The sequence below is a fragment of the Ornithodoros turicata genome, unplaced genomic scaffold, assembly GCF_037126465.1.
Source record: "Ornithodoros turicata isolate Travis unplaced genomic scaffold, ASM3712646v1 Chromosome44, whole genome shotgun sequence".
Lineage (NCBI taxonomy): Eukaryota > Metazoa > Arthropoda > Arachnida > Ixodida > Argasidae > Ornithodoros > Ornithodoros turicata.
The window spans coordinates 130873-148677 of NW_026999374.1; the positions used below are offsets into that span (position 1 = coordinate 130873).

Below are 17805 nucleotides of genomic sequence, written 5' to 3' on the forward strand. Positions count from 1 at the left end.
CAAAACGCGAATTCAAGTTCATTCCTTTTCGACAATATATCCTAACAGTGATGTGGTGCAAGCACAAGATGCCTTCGAAGACTTAATTTGGTAACTGTAAAGATAACTCTGCAAACAGCACACCATAATTGGTCACGTATCGGTCCAAGATTGGCAGCCAATATAAGTCACGTTGGTCCAGTATATAGGCCGTGCAACAAAGGTCTGGTAATACGCCAATGAAACTGCCAATATTGGTCCAATGTTGCAAGCCCGTGGTGAGCCAATGAAGAATACGAATGCCCTGTAGCTATAGTAACTGCCACTCCGGTCTAGTTTTAATTGGTTTGAATGGCAGCACGACAACGGGAAGGCATCACGGCACAATGCATTATTGTTTTCTTTCGGCTTTTTTCTTATATTTATCTCTGTAGATACTGAAACACTGCCATGGGTGGCACGCGGTGGTGAGATAGTAGGATCTCGCTCGGTCTGGGATTCGAGTAGTCCCACAGAACTACCCATCACTGAGAACATATCGACCAAAAAAAGTAAGAAATAGTTGTTGCCAGAACACTTCGCAGGAACGCAAGTTAAATTTTAGCAATAGTACTCTGGTTTTTCTGTTTGCATAACGTGTCTTTGGAAAATTAAATTACAACCAGTGGTTGAAAGCTGGCTACATCGACAATTTCTTTTGATTATAGACCAATGTAAGCCAGCGAAGCGTCATTGTTAACTAAGCAATTCCAGAAAGTAATCTTATGGGCGACATTGCTTCAAACCTCAATAACAATGACATGCTGGTCATTTTCTAACATGTCGTGCGTTATTTGTTCATTTGTGTGAATTTGCTGATGAGCCAAAATAACACCACTTATTGGCTCTTATTGGCTCTTCATTGCCTTGATTGGCCCTGCATAGGCCCAATGAAGCCGGGACATTGCCAATATTGGACCAATATTGTGCGCTGCTCGGGTAGTTTCAGTCCGCAAAAGTACCTGTCATAAAAACTAAGCGCACATCCCAACCTTGCAGAAGCTGACCATAACTATAACTTGTGTCCCCTCGAAACACGTGTCCTTGTCTACTACGAGGCCTAGGACATGGACTCTAGGACATGTCCTACGGTGTGTGTGAGCCTAATTCTCCATCTCGCTCATGAAGAATAAGAACAGAAGAACTGCCCAGAAGAAGAAGAGTCTCTGTTCGAAATATGTGCGGCTCTCCTTCTGGGACACTTCGCTTCATATTTCTTTACTGGAATTTCTTCCCTTCTGCATCTCTTGATGACATCTAACTAGACACATTACTTCCAAGGACAGCTGCATGTAATCATTTTAATCACACGAACACAAATCCAATTTCTGGTACTTTTGGATCAGTCGGAGTTCCTCTACACAAAGCTTTATTACGTTTAAGTAAAGTAATATGTTCCATAATCTGTAACTAAACTGTAATCTGTAATCATAACTGCCAAAGCAATTTGCAACCCGTACATTTATTGGATCGTAATAAATGTATGACTGTCTCGCACATGTGTTTCGCTCGACAATAGTTACTTTACACAACTCTGCAGTGAAATGAGTGAGAGTTCCAAACTAATTTGAATTAAGACTTCTCCAATGTGCGAAAAACACTTTATTTCATATACATTTGAATGTCACTCATGCGAGCCATTCCTGAAGCACGCTAATCAATCCGGGATCTTGACTAATTTGGAGGGCTTTTTGTAACAGTTTCTTGCCTTCATCCTCCTTAGCAGAAATACTTGCGTGCGGAAGCAAGAGAGAAATATAATTCAGGAATACTGATCTCTCAGTCTCCTTTGGACGCAGGTTTGGATTACTGTACATAAATCCTTCGAATGCGGTTGGGTGTTTTACGGAAACACGCATGCACTGCCGTGACATTTGAGTGGAGAACCATCAGTTTGAGACAAAGCGTACTTTCCATACTGATATGGTCCTCATCAAATGACGACAAGGAAGGCGTCAGTAAACTCGCAACGTCATAATCACAAGAATATGGCAATAATGTCACCAGCTCTTCTCTCATATAATGTTCTGCACACATTAGCGTTGGTGATTGGCCTATCGAATTAGGACAGTTCATAAGAGTGTGAGGAATGAGGCATCTGAGAACATTCATTTTCCTTCCTTTAGCGGAAAGAGCGCCGCACGTGGAACCAAACTTGTCGCGCATATTAGGGAACGAGTGTGGAAGAAGGAAGTTCACGATATCAACGGCATCACTGTAACAGGCCAAGTGAAGAGGTGTCTTTCCATACTTGTCACGGGAACTCATTCTAGAGCGAGGTAATAATAACTTTACAACGTCCAGGTCTCCTTTATAGGCGCACACATGCATGGGTGTCTTTCGAAACACATTGATCACGTCCACTGATGTATAAAAAGGAATCAGAACTTTCACCCTATTTGTGTGTCCAATTAACGCCCCCAAGTGCAATGCAGTGTTCTCTTGTTTATCTGTAAAGCACACGGATGAATGGGAGAGGTGAAGTTCCACAGCTTTAACTTCCACTGCTGCTATCAGCAACTTCGTACTGCAATCGTCGTCGACCATTTCCGTGTCGGCATTGTCAACGGGGGCATCATCGGTTTTATTCATGTCCGACCATTTCCGATATAAGGTAACGATGCCATCATTTTCTACGCGACATTTTACATAATACTGCTCACTGAGATTTAAATGTGGCAGTAACAGCTTCATGTAATTGATGCAATTTACCCGTGGTAGCTTGCGCTTGGCCATATCATGTAGCAGTTTACGGCTATAAGGGTCACCAGCGACGACGTCTAAATGGAGGAAGAGTAGTTTCAGACACCAAATTTCTTCAAAATCCCAATTCACGTCCACATCCACCAAGCTTCTGCTGATCCTCCGTGCATTCCTAGGGTCACTGTGTCGCAAATAAGGCCATAGAGTTTGCATCACTTCCCTTCCACCACGTTTCGCCCAGACATACAACGGTGACGAGCTGAGCGTTTCAGGTGAGTTCACGAGAGAGTGTGGGATGAGACACCTCACAACGTTGAAATGCGAACTCGACTCATATACCCAACTTGTCCAAACAACGTCTAAGCACGTTTCTCCTTCGCAGTTAAGCAGGTGCGCACTTGTGTGAGGTAGAAGAAACGTCACAGCTTTAAGGGAACGAGACTTAGAAGCCACATAAAGTGTTGTGTTGAGTCTCATGTGATGTGCATCATATGTCCGAGTGCGAAGGAGTAACAACTTGATGGCCTCCAAATCATCTCTCTGTGCACATATATCCATCGGAGCGCATTGATTATAATCGAGAACATTCACTGATGGATAAAGAGGAAGAAGTAGCTTCACAATCTCTGCAACTTTGCTCAAATGCAAAGGAGTTTGAAAGTGTCTATTTCTACTGCTAATGGATAAATGTGAGAGATAAAATTTTGTTGTCTCCAAATTTCCACCCTTCGCGCTAATGTGCAGCATTGTGTTTCCATCGTTGTCAAGAATTCCCATATCGCAATAAGGAAGGAGCATTTTCCAAACAACCTCCGACTTTGCGTAAAAAGGGGCAGTTTTATAGTCAAGGTCTGCAAAGTCATCAAGGTTTCCAATTACCGAAGGCTCTGCAGAACATCTCAAGCTTCGTTCCTTGCGTGATTCTAATTGGTCCACGATGTCTCTGTCTAGATTTCCTGTGCTGTCTCTCGGGGACACATAGGTCAGGTACACGTCTAAAATGTCTGGTAGGTCGTATATCACAGCTGTGGATATAGCTCGCTCTAGAAAACTTCTCTTTTGCTCAAAGGTTTCACATCTGCGCAGATTTTCCGTAGAATGCTTCACTGCTTCCTCACTGCATCGAGCGCATAACACGTTGAGTCTCTCTCGCATAGCTTGACTCATTGGCCACAAATGTTGCCTCCGAACCATATCCAGCGCAATTATTGCACTAGGCACGTGCCGCAAATATTCCATCTGCTCTGGCGTCCACTTTGCGATCCATGGGGAGAAGAGTTCCACGTACTTGAATGGTGACATTTCGAACTTATCGTCCTTGATTAGTACATCTTCCATTGGAAGCTTCTCCAATGTCTTTTTATCAGCATGCATGACAGCTACGTGCAATGGAGTCCTTTGGAGTTCATCGCCAACATGCATGTCTTCTGTTTGGATATCACGTTGCTCAAAATATGAAGCGTCGTTGTTCATCACGGCAGAGTGAAGCGGATAGGACGTCGACGCCAGTCCATCGAACAACACCATTACACCCTCGTAGTCTATTTCACCGTACAGTCCGACGACATTTTCCCTAAAGCTCGGCCTTTTTCTGGCTTTTGTCCTTTCCAACAGGTAGTGAGCTGCGAAGAATTCAGCGAAAGTCTTGTGAACGAACTCGGGAATTCCTCGATCGTTAATTCCATTCACAAAACCTTCTTTGAGAGAATTGTCCGCAATGCCCTCGATGAATTTTCCTCCTGGATCTAACTGCTCTAGTTCGTCTTCACTCAATAAGGTTTTCAATATATCCTGATGAAATATACACTTCATAGCGAGGAGACCGTGGTTTGCGTAGAATGGAGACTTCGCGGTATCGTTGTCCCCTCGCACGGCACATAGGGTGATGTTTTCTTTCACCTTTTCCTTTCGGTGCACAAGGTGCTTGTACTCAACAAACATCATGTAAATGTGTACAGTGTATATCCTGCCGCCACAAATGTCAGCAATATTAAGGAGCGAAGAGTAATCGTCAGACTCCGTAATTTCCCCGCTCTCCATCTGAGCCATCATACGAAGTAGGAGAGGGGTTTCCAGGATTGTCTTGTTTTTCTCCTTCAATGTCCCATACAGTTGCTGGAATTTTTGCGCAAGTGCGTCATTCCTGGTGGCTGGAGTTTCTTTTTGGGCCCTATATTTTGTGAGGAATTCATTCTGGTTTTCATCAGAAAAAGGAACGAGGTCATATGACACTGTGTGCAAGGCATCTTGTGCACGGGCTTTAAACACAGTGCGAGAAAACAGGTACACCTTGTAAACTTTTCTGTTGGCTAGAAACGATACAAGTTGCAGCACACAGTTGCGGCATTCCTCGTTGACTTCATCGAAGCCATCCAACGTGACAGCGACCTCGAAAGGGCTTCCATTGTTCAAGCTTTCTTCGAACAAAGCGAACTCCAGACCACCTTTTCCTACCTGGCACAGATTCGCTAGATATTCCAGACTAGGCGACGCAGTTTTAACTGATGCCATTCTCTGAACAAGGTCGACGTAGAGCACCCACCGTTTCTTGTCTTGAGTTTTTAACTGTGTACACAACCGAGATGCCAACACACTCTTTCCCATACCAGGTGCTCCAGAGACGACAACGACCTTCTCGGGCACGTTCAGCAACGTCTCTGTCGTGTAATCGTCACATCCCGTCATTGGAAGGTGATTGAGAGGGCCATTTGATTTGGTCCACAAGAGTCCATCGCGGGATTCGTTTAGCCTTAGCAGGTGCACTACCTTCTCTCTGTATTTATCGTTGTCTAGGAGAGCTTCGTAGTCATGTAGCTCCTGGACTACCACAAATTTTTCAAACCACACTAAATTATCCATGTGTTTTGCCTCGTAACCTTTAGGTATAAATTTTGCAACATGTTTCTCACAACCCAGAAGTGCGAAAGCCTCTTTGTCATCGTTCATTCTACATTCTTGCAGGTCAATTTCCACAGTTCTTGTAAGCCTTCGTTCTATGTAATAGCTCATAACACATTCTTCTAGTTCATGAAGAGGAGGTCCCAGGTCAATGCTCTCCGACTCGCATAGCTTTAGGAAAACTGCGGTATCTACGCAACGTAAGAAGGTATCTGTATTTGTTGCCTCCGGTAACCTTGAAATATCTTTGCCCTGAAGTTTTACTCGAGATTTTTCAAAAATGTCGTTTTTGCAGATATTTGAGACGTGCTTAAAGCTTGCTTCAATGACCCTGTGGTCTTCGTGCACACCGGAAAATAATTTCCCTTCTTGGACTTTTTTCATCAAGTTTTCTTTCTCTCTGTCTTCCACGAGCAAGATGACCTTAGTTCCGGTCACACCGGATACTTCACTCAGGAATCTAAGAGTTCTTATAAAGCGTGTGACACAACGAACTGTCACGAGCACAAATGCACATTTGTACTTCACTAACACATCACAGTCCAGCGTGGGGTAGTTCTCGTGTTCTTCGAAAAACAAGTATGGTCGACCAGTAGCTTGCACAGAGTTGTGAACCATTATTTCGAGAAGCCTCAGTTCTGGACCCGTAACGATGTGAAGCGACCCCTTCTCCCAGAGACTTCTATTTATTGGTTTCTCGAACTGGACGTTGAGATTGCCAGTGTTGAAAGCTTTGTTCAGTCTAGCGTTTTCCTTTTCTATCTGTGTTGCATCTATGGATGGGATTGCATTCTGAATGTATTCCCTCATGTCCTGGATGACATGGTCCTTGAAAAAATTTAGCAGTTCGGGTACTTCCCGTTCCAGAACCCTATGACCTTCGTCGCAACCATATTGAACTAGTACGTGGGGGATCCGTACAATCAATTCTTCTTCTTCATTCTTGTTGCTCATAAAAGCTTGCTGGATGAGAAGGTTCATATCTTTTTGCCTGGGTTTTATGTTATTCAGGATGTTCTTGTATTGCTTTTCCCGCTCGGTATCGTCGCTGTAATATGGCTTGCCATCGTTCCTGTACACTAGGTAAAGTGCCGTATGACATAACTCGTGAATAAGTGTTCCCCAGACTTTGGCTTCTGCAGCACGGCCCCTGATGAAAACTCTTTGCTCTTCGTAGAAAGTAAGGCCGGCGACACCTCTGTTGCAGCTTCCCGTGATCCCTTGAACATTTTCACTGTTGTAGTCGAACGTTATTTCCAGGTGTGGCGCTCTTGCAGCCACTTTGAGAATAATCCTGTTTAATTCATCACTGGAGATATGCTTAAACATTTTCTCCTTTCGTACACCGAAGTCATCACATCTGGTGACGCTCAGTGATTTGCTTTTCAAATAGTCGATGTAAGAGCCCTCGCATTCTGTGGTGTAATATCGTTGTCGACGAATTTCAGCTTGTTCAAGGGGTGAGAGATGTTGGTAACACAATGATTCGCTGTCGTTCTTGAGTCCACATTCCCGCGAGACTAAAAGGCCATGAATATTGAAGGCTCCTTCTTCGATTGCTTTGTAACGAGCTGACTCATCTGTGACAGGATCCAACCACAGTTTCAATGCAGGCACAGCATCCAGGCACTTCAGAACACGAGCCTCGTGTTTCGCCGCAATGGCTTCGTGCATTTCCTTCCTGACGTCGTCCCACTGTGGTGACCTTTCCATGTCGACGTCAGATTCAGATGTCGAAGCCATATTTCTGTACATGAAGCGAGAAATTCCTGTAATATTGAGATGGGAATTATGAACAGACTAACTGAAATACAACAAACAGGTCAATTGTGGTAATTCGTTTGGACCGCGACACCTGTCTTTCCATTTTAGCGTCGCGAACCTTTTTTTTTTTTTCGCTTCTTTCTTTTTCATCACGCCATGCGAGCTTGTGACGCACGTGAACCACGTCACGAGTTGCCGGATATGGAAAATAATAGTCTACCGAAGTTGCAGGTTTCTGACCTATACCAACACTCCCTAAACGCGCGTCAGGAAGAATGCCCGATAGTTTCCAACGATCTCTTTTATATGATTTGACAGAGCGTTTAATGACAAACAGGACGATGTAACCTATTTCAACCCCTTTGTAGTTGCAGAAAAGCATTTACGCAGTCAAAAAGCTCTTTTTTTTGCGGATGAGGCGCTCTTATTTTACCTCGACACCCGCAAATCCGCGAACCTCAAAGGTAGAGCAAACAGTACAGCAGCACGTGGGCAGCAAGCGTGCTGAACTTTAAATGCGTGACCTTAATGACTACCAAGATACGAGCGCTGAAAAGAAGCCCAGTGCTCGAAAAGGTCAGTCTCGAACATTATGTTAAAAAAACAGCTGTCCGATATTTTCAGCTATCTTCTCCGCCAATGTACTTGCGAAGCACTAGGTTGCAACGTATGCTGGAACGAAAAACATCCGAGAGGTCGACCGAACCACCGCGCCTGATTCTACCTGAAATCACCCTGCTCAGGACTAGATTCAAAAAAGCAACAAAGCCCTTACTATACTGTAGGCAAGGGAGACTCAGATCCAGAATAAAGGGAAAGAATGCACGTCTCCTCCATAGTGAATATGATGTACTTAACGTGAATTTCTGAATAATAATAATTAAAAAAAGAGAACAGAGGAGATTGGAACAGCACGAGGAAGCCAATATGGACGATGAAAGACTGAAAGGCAATGTGAAGCGACAATAATATTGTGATAAAAGATCAGTACAAATCATTAATGGATTCAGAACAATGGTGGGAGAGGATACGACTGTAGCAACAGAGGTTTCCTTGTATGTCCTTTCCAGCTAGTAGTGTTTGTTTGTCTGCTTGTGTTACCTCACACTTGGGTAGGGTCTGAGACATACAAGACAAATGGACAGAACAGGACGCAAACAGCAAAGCAATGATTTTTGCCGCATTTACGCTAGGTTGGGGTAAGGAGGACATGTAATGACCACATGGGAGCGTGAGAGAGGGTTGGGTAATGCATTCTTGGAGTCCGGCTAAATAAAAAAAAATTAAAAAATACGTACCCTACAACAGAGCAAAGAAATACAAGATGGCGCTTCTTTCACAGAACTGTCACCAACGCCCTTGATCAATCTTCCTCGGGGATCTAACTTCCCTAATTCGTCTTCATTCAATAAGATTTCCAAGGTATCCTGAGGAGATATAGACTTTATAGCGAGGAGACAACGGTTTGAGTAGAATGAAGGCTTTGCGTCATGGTTGTCCCCTCGCACGGCACTTAGGGAGATGTTTTCTTTCATTTTCTTTTTCTTTTCTGTGTACAAGGTGCTTGTATTCGGCAAACATCTTGCACACGTGTACAATGTATATACTCCTGTCACCAGAATTGTCGGCAGTATTAGGGGGCAAAGAGCAATCGTCACACTATGCAATTTCTCCATACTTCATCTCAGCCATCATACGAAGTAGGAGAGGGGTTTCTAGGATTGTTTTGTTTCCCTTCTTCGGTGACGTATACATTTGGTGGAACTTCAGCAAAGATGCAACATTCTTGGTGGCTGAAGTTTCTCTCTCGCCCCTATATTTTTTGAGGAAGCCATCCTGGTTGTACTCAGTAAAAGGACAAAGTTCATATGACACCTCTTGTGCATGACGTTGAAACAGGGTGTGAGTAAAAAGGTATATCGTGTACATTTTGATCTTAGCCACAAACAGTATAAGATCCAGCACTCATCCCATGTAACAGCATTACAGATGTTAAATGGGATTGTGGATGTTGACTTTGTAGCGAGCCGCCCAATCTGCAACGCCATCAGCGCTCGTTCAAATTGGTCGCGCTAATAAATGCACGGCGCACGGGCCGCTCGGCCATTAGTTGTTCCCGTGGATTAGCTAGAACATTGTCTCTTTCCTGGAACACGCTACCTACAAACTTCATCAAAGAGATCATCGATTCACGACAACTAGGCTCACGGAGAGAGCCACACAAACCGTTCTTGTTCCTTTTAGTTCTCATGGACTTGCATACACACAAATTAACATACGCGTGCAAGCTGAGAGGACGACAGAAAGCAGCAGACAGTGAAGAGATCGCGATAATAAATAGAAAATAACGTACCGTACAACAAAGCAAAGAGCCACGACAACATCTTGAACAACTTGAGCAGCACAACACGTGCAGGGTATCTAGAACAAGACAGACAGAAAAACAGTCTTATCAAAGAGGCACATGCATAGTGCGTTTTGAGTCGCGAAACATAAGTTCTTTCTTTGCAGATCGAGGAACTGACATTTAAGGCAGATTCACATGTCTGTGTTTATGGCTGCGTGCAGTGTCTTACGTGTATCTACGTTCTATCCTGAAAGATGTTCCCTTGCAGCAATTGGCTGTCAGCTTACGAAACTCGCAAGCGCAACCGTAAGCGCAGTAGAGTGAATCACCCTTTAGGATTGGTTGTCCGTACCCTACCTAACGAATCCACAGCGACCAATCAAAATCTTCTACCTGAGTGGAATTCTATCACTTTGAAATTCTAAATTACAATGGCATATGGCAAAATAGCAGTCTCACTTTTAATGCAACAAAGAGTAAAGCGATAGCAACCATCGAGCTTCCGCGAAAATGCGGGGATAATTTTAAATTGAACGAAATTGTTTGCAGATGTGGTTGCAATGTAGGAGCGTTGCGGGTTATCGTGCTAGAGAGGGTCTGCGGGGTTTAGCGTGAAGAAAAACGGGCCATGAGTACCTTAGGTGTCCCACCCACATAACCATCTCGCATCGTATAGTTGGCCGATGTGAAAGCGAAGGAATCCCCAGCCCGCGGTTGGTCCCCCAACGATAGTCCTTCCAATCACTAGAGGTGAGTGCAGGTAAGCAAATTTGGACCCGGAAACCCGCAAGAATTTAATCTGGGCGACCCGCACCTGAAGTACTGTCTGTATACCCGCACTGGGACCCACAAGGGGAAGTGAGCGGTATATACCGCCAGCTCAAACGCCCGTTTTCTTGTTGACCCTCTGACTCTGCATGATGAAGATGACGATGCGGGCATTCCTTCGGGATGCGTTCCTTCTGTTTGTTATTGACATCGGTGTTGGGGATTGAATGTCCGACTGAATTACAATTTCCTGGAACTATAAGTAATTATTGTTTGGTAAGTACCGTAGGTATGTAAAGTACAGCTCATTCTTCCTGCGCAGGGCGTTCAATTTTCCTCCTCGCCACCATACCTTCGGCAGCACGCATCCGTTTTATGTGATGTCCGCACTGTTCTTGTAACATAAGATCATGAAGACTTGATAGGTATCGTACAGGTTGGGACAAAAGTTTACGGAACACTCGAGCGACGTACTTTTTCTTCGGTGCGACACCCTAGCGGCTGCCGGAAGCGGGTGAGTTCACTGTTTCGGAGGGGTGGATAGATGCGGTGGATCCAGTGTCACTTCGATGTGCCTGGGAAGTAGGAGTTACCGCTGTGTGTCGCTCACAGCACACCCTTCCCAGAGCCGTATATTAAAAGGGAGTCTGGCCGTTGGGAGGAGTCACAAAAAGAGGCTCGACCTGTCAATCACAGTTTCGCTCCTCTGATTGGTTTGCTTTTTACCAAGGGGGTCGCCATGACACCATACTGCCACCCAAAATGGCGACGAAAACAAACACAATGAAGCGGGGATTTCGTGACAAAAAATTTTCACAGACTAACCTGATTTTACGCTGCAAATGTGCATCCTAATATAAATTTCTCAGAAATGAGTTTCAACTTATGCTCATCCATCAATATCTAACTGAAAATAATACGTTTTGTCGCCGGTGTTAGGCCTAGTGAACACGGCAATCGCGGCGACCACAACGAAATCATAACAAAAACGGCGCTGTGCTCTACAATCTTATTTTTAACAGCTGGATTTCATGGATATAAACATTCTGGCCTCTTATATTCCAACTATTCATGTAGATTTGTTTAAAAATCATACCGACAACAGAATGTGTCCCAGCAGGTGGTTCTGCCGGCAGCGGTACATCGACGGAAGCAGACGACAATTCCCGACGTGCCTTACGCTCCCTAGGTGGCGCTTATCAAATTTGCACCAACAATCCACTAGTTTTGCAGATTGCGAGAGGTATCCATTTCAATCCTATCCAATCCACTTGCCACCCAAAATGGCGCTGCCCATGTTGGATAAGGGGGCAAATAGTGAGGATAGGCTGATTGATAGCGCCCCATATTTCAAGACTTCATTGGTCGGAAAGCTGAAAAAGTGGGTGGAGCTTCAGGTATAGGCATGACCCATTAATGGCCAGACTCCCTTTTAATATACGGCTCTGACCCTTCCCAGGCCCTTCCATCCCTCCGAAACAGTAAACTCACCCACTTCCGGCTGCCGCTAGGGTGTCAAACCGAAGAACAAGTACCTCGCTCGCGTGTTCCGTAAACTTTTGTCCCAACCTGAACAAACAAGTGAACCTTGTGATGGGAAAAGGCAAGCTTCAAAGGCATCGCATTAGTTTAAGTGCGTTCCCACCCCAACATGAATTAAGCCACGCGTTGTCGCGGGCCATTTTCGTTCCTCGTCCACTTTACCGCTGTTTCTATTTTGAAACAACGGAAATTCTGAGCGTTGGCTACGTGTCTCGGGCGGCTTCAATCGCATGCCAGTAAAACTGCAATTCAACAGAGAGCCATATATGTCTGCATTAATAATCCAACTCGCCCGCCAGCACTTGCCTGCTGAAATCTGGCACATGGATTTATACAGCCAACGACATAGGGCACTGCAGACTGCTGAGCTCGCGTGTGACAGAGAGGGATCACTTAGTTGGCCATGGAGTGAGGGTAATGCGGGTACACCCGCATTACCCGTGGTCGCATTGCGGGTACACCCGCTACCTGCAGCGATCGCGAATTCCTACTCGCAGGCGCGCTCAGCTCTACCAATCACTTTCTTTCAAAGTAGGAATACTTAGCCTCAAAAAAAAAAAAAAGAAAATAAAGAAGAAAATAAAAAAATTATTTGCATCTGATGATTGAAAGTTGTTTCACAGCGGAAAGGCCAGCGCGCGAGAAGTCAATGTGTTGGCTGCCAGTCGAAATGGAAGCGACTCCGAACTCTTCGACGTCACCACTTCGCTCGGGAGTGTGTCAGAGGGCTCGCAACACGAAGAAGACTTATTTTTTCTTTCTTTTTCTTTTTGTAACAGTATACAAATACAAATACAGAACAGGGCTGCACGTTTCATACTAAGTAACTTCCATCGCACGTCGAGTGTGACTTTAATGAAGCAACATTTATCGCTATTGAAGCTTGAAACACGACGAAATATCGCCACCCTCGCAATGTTTCACAAGATCTACTTTCACAACCTTGCACTTAAACGTGAATTAATATCTCCCCCGCATTACACGTCAGCTAGATTAGATCATCTGCATAAAGTCCTTGTCCCGTCTGCTGTGACGAACACGTTCGCCAATTCATTTATCCCCCGCTCATCAGCTGCTTGGAATCACCTTCCCTCAACAATCTGTAACATTACTTCCATCACGCAGTTCCATGTCGCAATAACGGATCATCTCGCTTACCTCACTTAATCATCTTTAGTTCTATTTCGATTTCTTTTGCTTATGTATGTGTACAAGTAGCGTGCTCCTATTGTATTATTGTATTATAACCCACTCCCCTCTGTAGTGTATACCTTGAGGGTAACATAAATAAATAAATAAATAAAAAAATAAATATACTGGCGTGCAGTACAATCCGTTCATGACAATGTGAAATGCATTATGAATGTGAACAAAAGACAATTGATGTTCTGAGGCTGGAACAACATAGAAGGGGCAAGTACATACAAAGCTCCTGTGACTTTTTCAGTGACTTTTCTGAACTTTTCAGTGACTTCCATCTTTCAGCATTATGAATGTGTTCCTACCCTTTTAAGTAATCTGTTCTACGTTCAAGATGTTTATCTAGCTTGAGATTATCCAGAACAGATTCCGGCGAACGCGTTCGTTTGTCAGTCGGTCGTTTCTGGTAAGTGGGAGGCTCTGACGGGACTTACCTTATTGAGCGTTACAACCGTGTGCAAGAATGTGACCTCCCTGGGAGCCCTCGCTGTGTTGGCACGTGTTGACGGGTGGTTGAACGAGTACTTGCTACGATCAAAAAAAAGAAAACGTCAAGGAAATGCGGGCTATAGTCCCCGTCAAGTATGTTTTCTGGCTGAATGCAATACCACACAATGGAGCGTATAATAGTATTCGAGTCTTACAAACCTTTTTCTTCAGTACTTCTTTCAAGCCCCAGGTAGATCACGTGTCAGTCTTTGTACCTTGCGCTCATCGTGCCCTGGCTCCGCCGAACACTTCAGTTACGATCGTCGTCGATGTTCCCACGCCGGACCCATGGCTCACCTGCAATGTGCGATGTGACTTACGAGACATCCTCATGATGATCTTCCATGGTTACGGACGGGACATGACGTCACAAGTGTGGTGGAAACTGTGTTGTCAAAGATTCCATACAGGGCTTGCTGCATGCTTTCTAACAACAATTGGCTTTCATAAATTCATGCTGCGTTCTATTGAAGATCGCATCCACAACGTATTCATAAACTGTCCGTAGTCTGACTTTTAAATGGCATGTCAGTAATGTCCTTGAGGGTTAATTTCACCTACAGCAGGGCCCTACAGGTTTAACATAACGAAAACTTTTCTGCCGAATAGAGGACCATCAATGGGAGCTATAGGTTTCAAAACTGCAGAAATATAAAAATGTGTATTATAATATGTATCAATTAAACTAGAAGGGAAAATATATATTGCAACGTCTCTGTGCCCTATGTGAGCAACACTTACACACAGTCACCTCACGGTCACTACGGGAGAGATATGGTTCGAGTGGGTACTTGACGTCATGCCTTGAATGGCTCTTCTTGTCTTATCAGTTGTTTTTGCGCCTGCAGACCACCCAAGGTGACCTTTCCTAGCGAGGACATCATTAAACTTACACTTGATTTAACGAACTATGAGAAAAAAAGCCGACAGCAATTGTTCAGAAAGACACCACCAGACACGAGAAGGGATGGCAAGTGACATTGTTCCCCACTGCGGATGTTACAGATCGCTTGAGACGATAAAAGGGCAATGATGGGCGAACTACGTAGATATTTAGGGATATTAGCATCAATGACGAACATTCGAATTAACCGTAACACACTCGCCGAAAAAGGAAAAAAAAGGCAGACGGCACAAATAGGTGGGAATTCTGAGCGACCATCGGTAAGAGTGACGCTTTATATTAATTGAAGGAGAAGCAAGGGCACGCTCCGCGGTGATCCCTGGGGGTTTTAAGTAACCACCTCCCGGACACAGCGTACGTTATTTACTGTGACGATACAGATTAATACACTATGAGTAGCAGAGGAGTTACAGGATCAGCGAAGATAAACGCAAGAAAATCCCGCTTCTAAAAATACGCTATGCAGTTGGTAAAGAACAATTTACAAACACAGTGAGAACAGTAAAAAAAATCGAAACCACACAGTGAAACGCTACAACACAGCATAAATAATAGTGAAAGATATACGCATTGGGGATCTCACCTTACTCTGGACTTCCAGTGATGTTCACTTGAAGAGTTGGATATCCATCGGCAACCTGGCGGGGTCTGGAGGGACACTTACGGGATCCCGGCTTATGTGGAAGGCTGATAAGGCGTTACCCGGCCCCCATAGGTCCCCCTCTTCGCGGCTCCGTCAGGCATCATAGTTGATACCCATTGGCCGAAGGACATTGCGCGCTCCGCTATTGGTTGGCAAAGTTTCAAAAGCGCATTCTTTCGCGGGCTGCCTGTCTGGCGGGCAGTTACGAGAAGAGAAGGGAGAGAAGTCGCAGCGGCGTCTCGACCAGTGTTGCCAAATTTGGGGAAAAGTCGCTAAATTTAGCGGATTTCGGGGTCTGTCTAGCGACAAAATTTTGTGTTTGGGATTAGCGGATTTTTTGGTGACTCTCTGATATGTTCAGCGACCTTTTTGCGACACGAATATTCGTTCATGAAGTCAGGAAGAATCGTGATTTTCCTGTCACATTTCGGTAGACGACAAGCTCTGTCGGAGAATAATATGAAATCGCGCCACCCGTAACTGCTCTAGAGCCAATCCCATTACACGGATAGCTGCAGCGGCTCAGCGTAGTGCAGTTTCGTTGCTGCTCTTCGCAGTGCTAGCTTCTTTGAGCTGTTGCCAGTTTGCCCCTTTTCTGACGAGCAGCGTGGACTAGACGCAAGTGCTTTCCAAAATGCCTCCGAAGTAAGATCGCAAGAGCTTGGTGATGCTGCCAGTATTCAAGGGATAGCTTTGTCCACACAAGACTGCGACAAAAGGGCGCTGTGCACGATGTTGTCAGACATAAAGAAGCATAGAAGGTCGCAAAAAGACGAGAAGGCATCGGAACCTTTTGCAAGCAATAAACAAACCACGTTCGGTGCCTCCGATGACAAAACCAGAAAACGTTTTGCAGAAGACATTCAAGGTCCGAATTTTCTTTACTTTCTGTCATTCTTATCCACTCAGACCCATTTTTTCATGTCCTCTCTTGGCCATCTAGCACGCTCATTCGCCTACACATCCTGGTTGGTCTGTCACCACATTGTTTCACAACGTGCAACGAACAAAAAGGGCACAGTAGCGGCAGCGACTTTTTTAGCGACTTTCAGTTTCGATTTTAGCGACTTTTAGCAACTTTTCGGGACGCCACTAGCGACTTCCTGTGAATGACATTTGGCAACACTGGTCTCGACTATGTCAGTTGACAGCACCATATGACCGCATTGTTCAAAGAGAAGTCGCAGATTTGTTAGTGTGTCAGAGTAACTCAGCGCGTGTTGTGATGTTTCCCGACACAAGTACCCTAAGTACGAACAGTCTCTCGAGTTCAGAACTGGAATGCAGTGGTGAGCTGACGCCTGAGGAACACTTGTGAGCGCCGTCGCATTTTCAAATGCAGTCACAACGGAGTCAGGATTCGGTGTCCGTGCGACAAGCATTTCCCTCTTCGTTGAAACCTTCGCACTGCGACCAACGAAAGGAGATGCTCAATGTGAAATCGTACGCACTCGTGCGAGCGTCTCTCGCTTCAGGAAGTAGAGTGTGCGTGTGCTTTGCGAGTTCGAACTTGGTCAACGAACGCAACGATTTGACTCTGTACGCACGGTGAATATTTGTGTCAGACTATTGAGTCAGTACGATGTTTCAAATAAATGTGTTGTTTGTCCAAAATTTGCCTAGTAGTTCTGGAATACGGAATAACGAGCGTTGGGCATGAAAACCAGTAAAAGTAAAAGCCGATGGTAGCCAGTACGGAGCCGAAAGGCGAGCCAAACTGAGAGACTCCTGATTGGCCGAATGGTAGGCATCATAGTTCATTTTCATTGGTTGCTTGCCCAGTGTTGCCTGAATTATCTCAAACTATGGGCTCTATGGGGAGCTGTGGGAGCCTGGCGTTACCTTCACCGCGCCTTTGTTTGTCGTCCGAGTAAGTGTCGCCTCCTGGTGTGTGAATGTGGGTTTAGAGTAAGACTGAAGGAATAGAGCTGCACCAGTGCGTACAACCAACACGTAAATGATGAATCGTGGCTTAAGTAGTAACCTAGTATAGTATAGTAGTATAGCATGCTTTGGTACATGATATCTTTTAAGTAAATGTAATATAGAATGTGGTCAACTCACATTCATAGTCTATGCTATGATTGAGAAAGCAGAGATGACGTCATCGCGTGTGGTGGCTTTGAGGGAAGTACCGTAGTAAATGAAGGTATTATCAATTTAAGTAGTAAGTAAGTAATTTAATATAGGAGAGGATATTGTTGCCACTTTTCCCCACACTGAGGGCGAGATTCAACACGATCTCCTTCTAAGGCTTTTTCTTTAGACTTCTGCGATGAAGACATTACGTAATAAACTTTGTTACAATTCCTGTTGTCTTCCCAGACCTTATGCAACTCTGTTCTACCCTTCCTGGACTATAGAAGGCAAACAGCTTTGAAGCTCCTCTGGCGTTATATGGAAGATTGGAGTGAGTCGATGTGCTCGATTTGGCCGATAAAATCTCGAGACGAACTTCGCATAAGGCACAAGTCCGAAATAGACGGCAATGCGAAGGAGATTATAAATTTTAAAGTTAACGCTACCCAC

General features: G+C 44.7%; 1 protein-coding gene across 2 annotated transcripts; it reads right to left on the reverse strand.

Moving 5' to 3' along the window:
- Positions 1 to 1466: 1466 nt before the first annotated feature.
- LOC135374104 (uncharacterized) lies at positions 1467 to 15333 on the reverse strand. Of its 2 annotated transcripts, XM_064607106.1 has the most exons (5): positions 15217 to 15333; positions 13889 to 14026; positions 13675 to 13768; positions 9737 to 9804; positions 1467 to 7388 (listed from the first exon to the last, which is right to left on the reverse strand). In XM_064607106.1, the coding sequence occupies exons 4-5, from the start codon at positions 9765 to 9767 to the stop codon at positions 1825 to 1827; spliced, it is 5595 nt and encodes a 1864-aa protein (XP_064463176.1). In that variant the 5' UTR covers positions 9768 to 9804; positions 13675 to 13768; positions 13889 to 14026; positions 15217 to 15333; the 3' UTR covers positions 1467 to 1824. The 2 variants fall into 2 exon arrangements, with proteins under 2 accessions (XP_064463176.1, XP_064463177.1); XM_064607107.1 differs by lacking the exon at positions 13675 to 13768.
- Between the last annotated feature and the right edge of the window lie 2472 nt (positions 15334 to 17805).

Excerpts from the sequence above, each read along its gene's own strand:
- LOC135374104 (XM_064607107.1), bottom strand. The coding sequence starts at position 9,767 with ATGTTGTCGTGGCTCTTTGCTTTGTTGTACG. Across the intron at positions 7,389-9,736 it reads GCTCTTTGCTTTGTTGTACG|GAATTTCTCGCTTCATGTAC; the intron begins GTACGTTATTTT and ends TCAATATTACAG.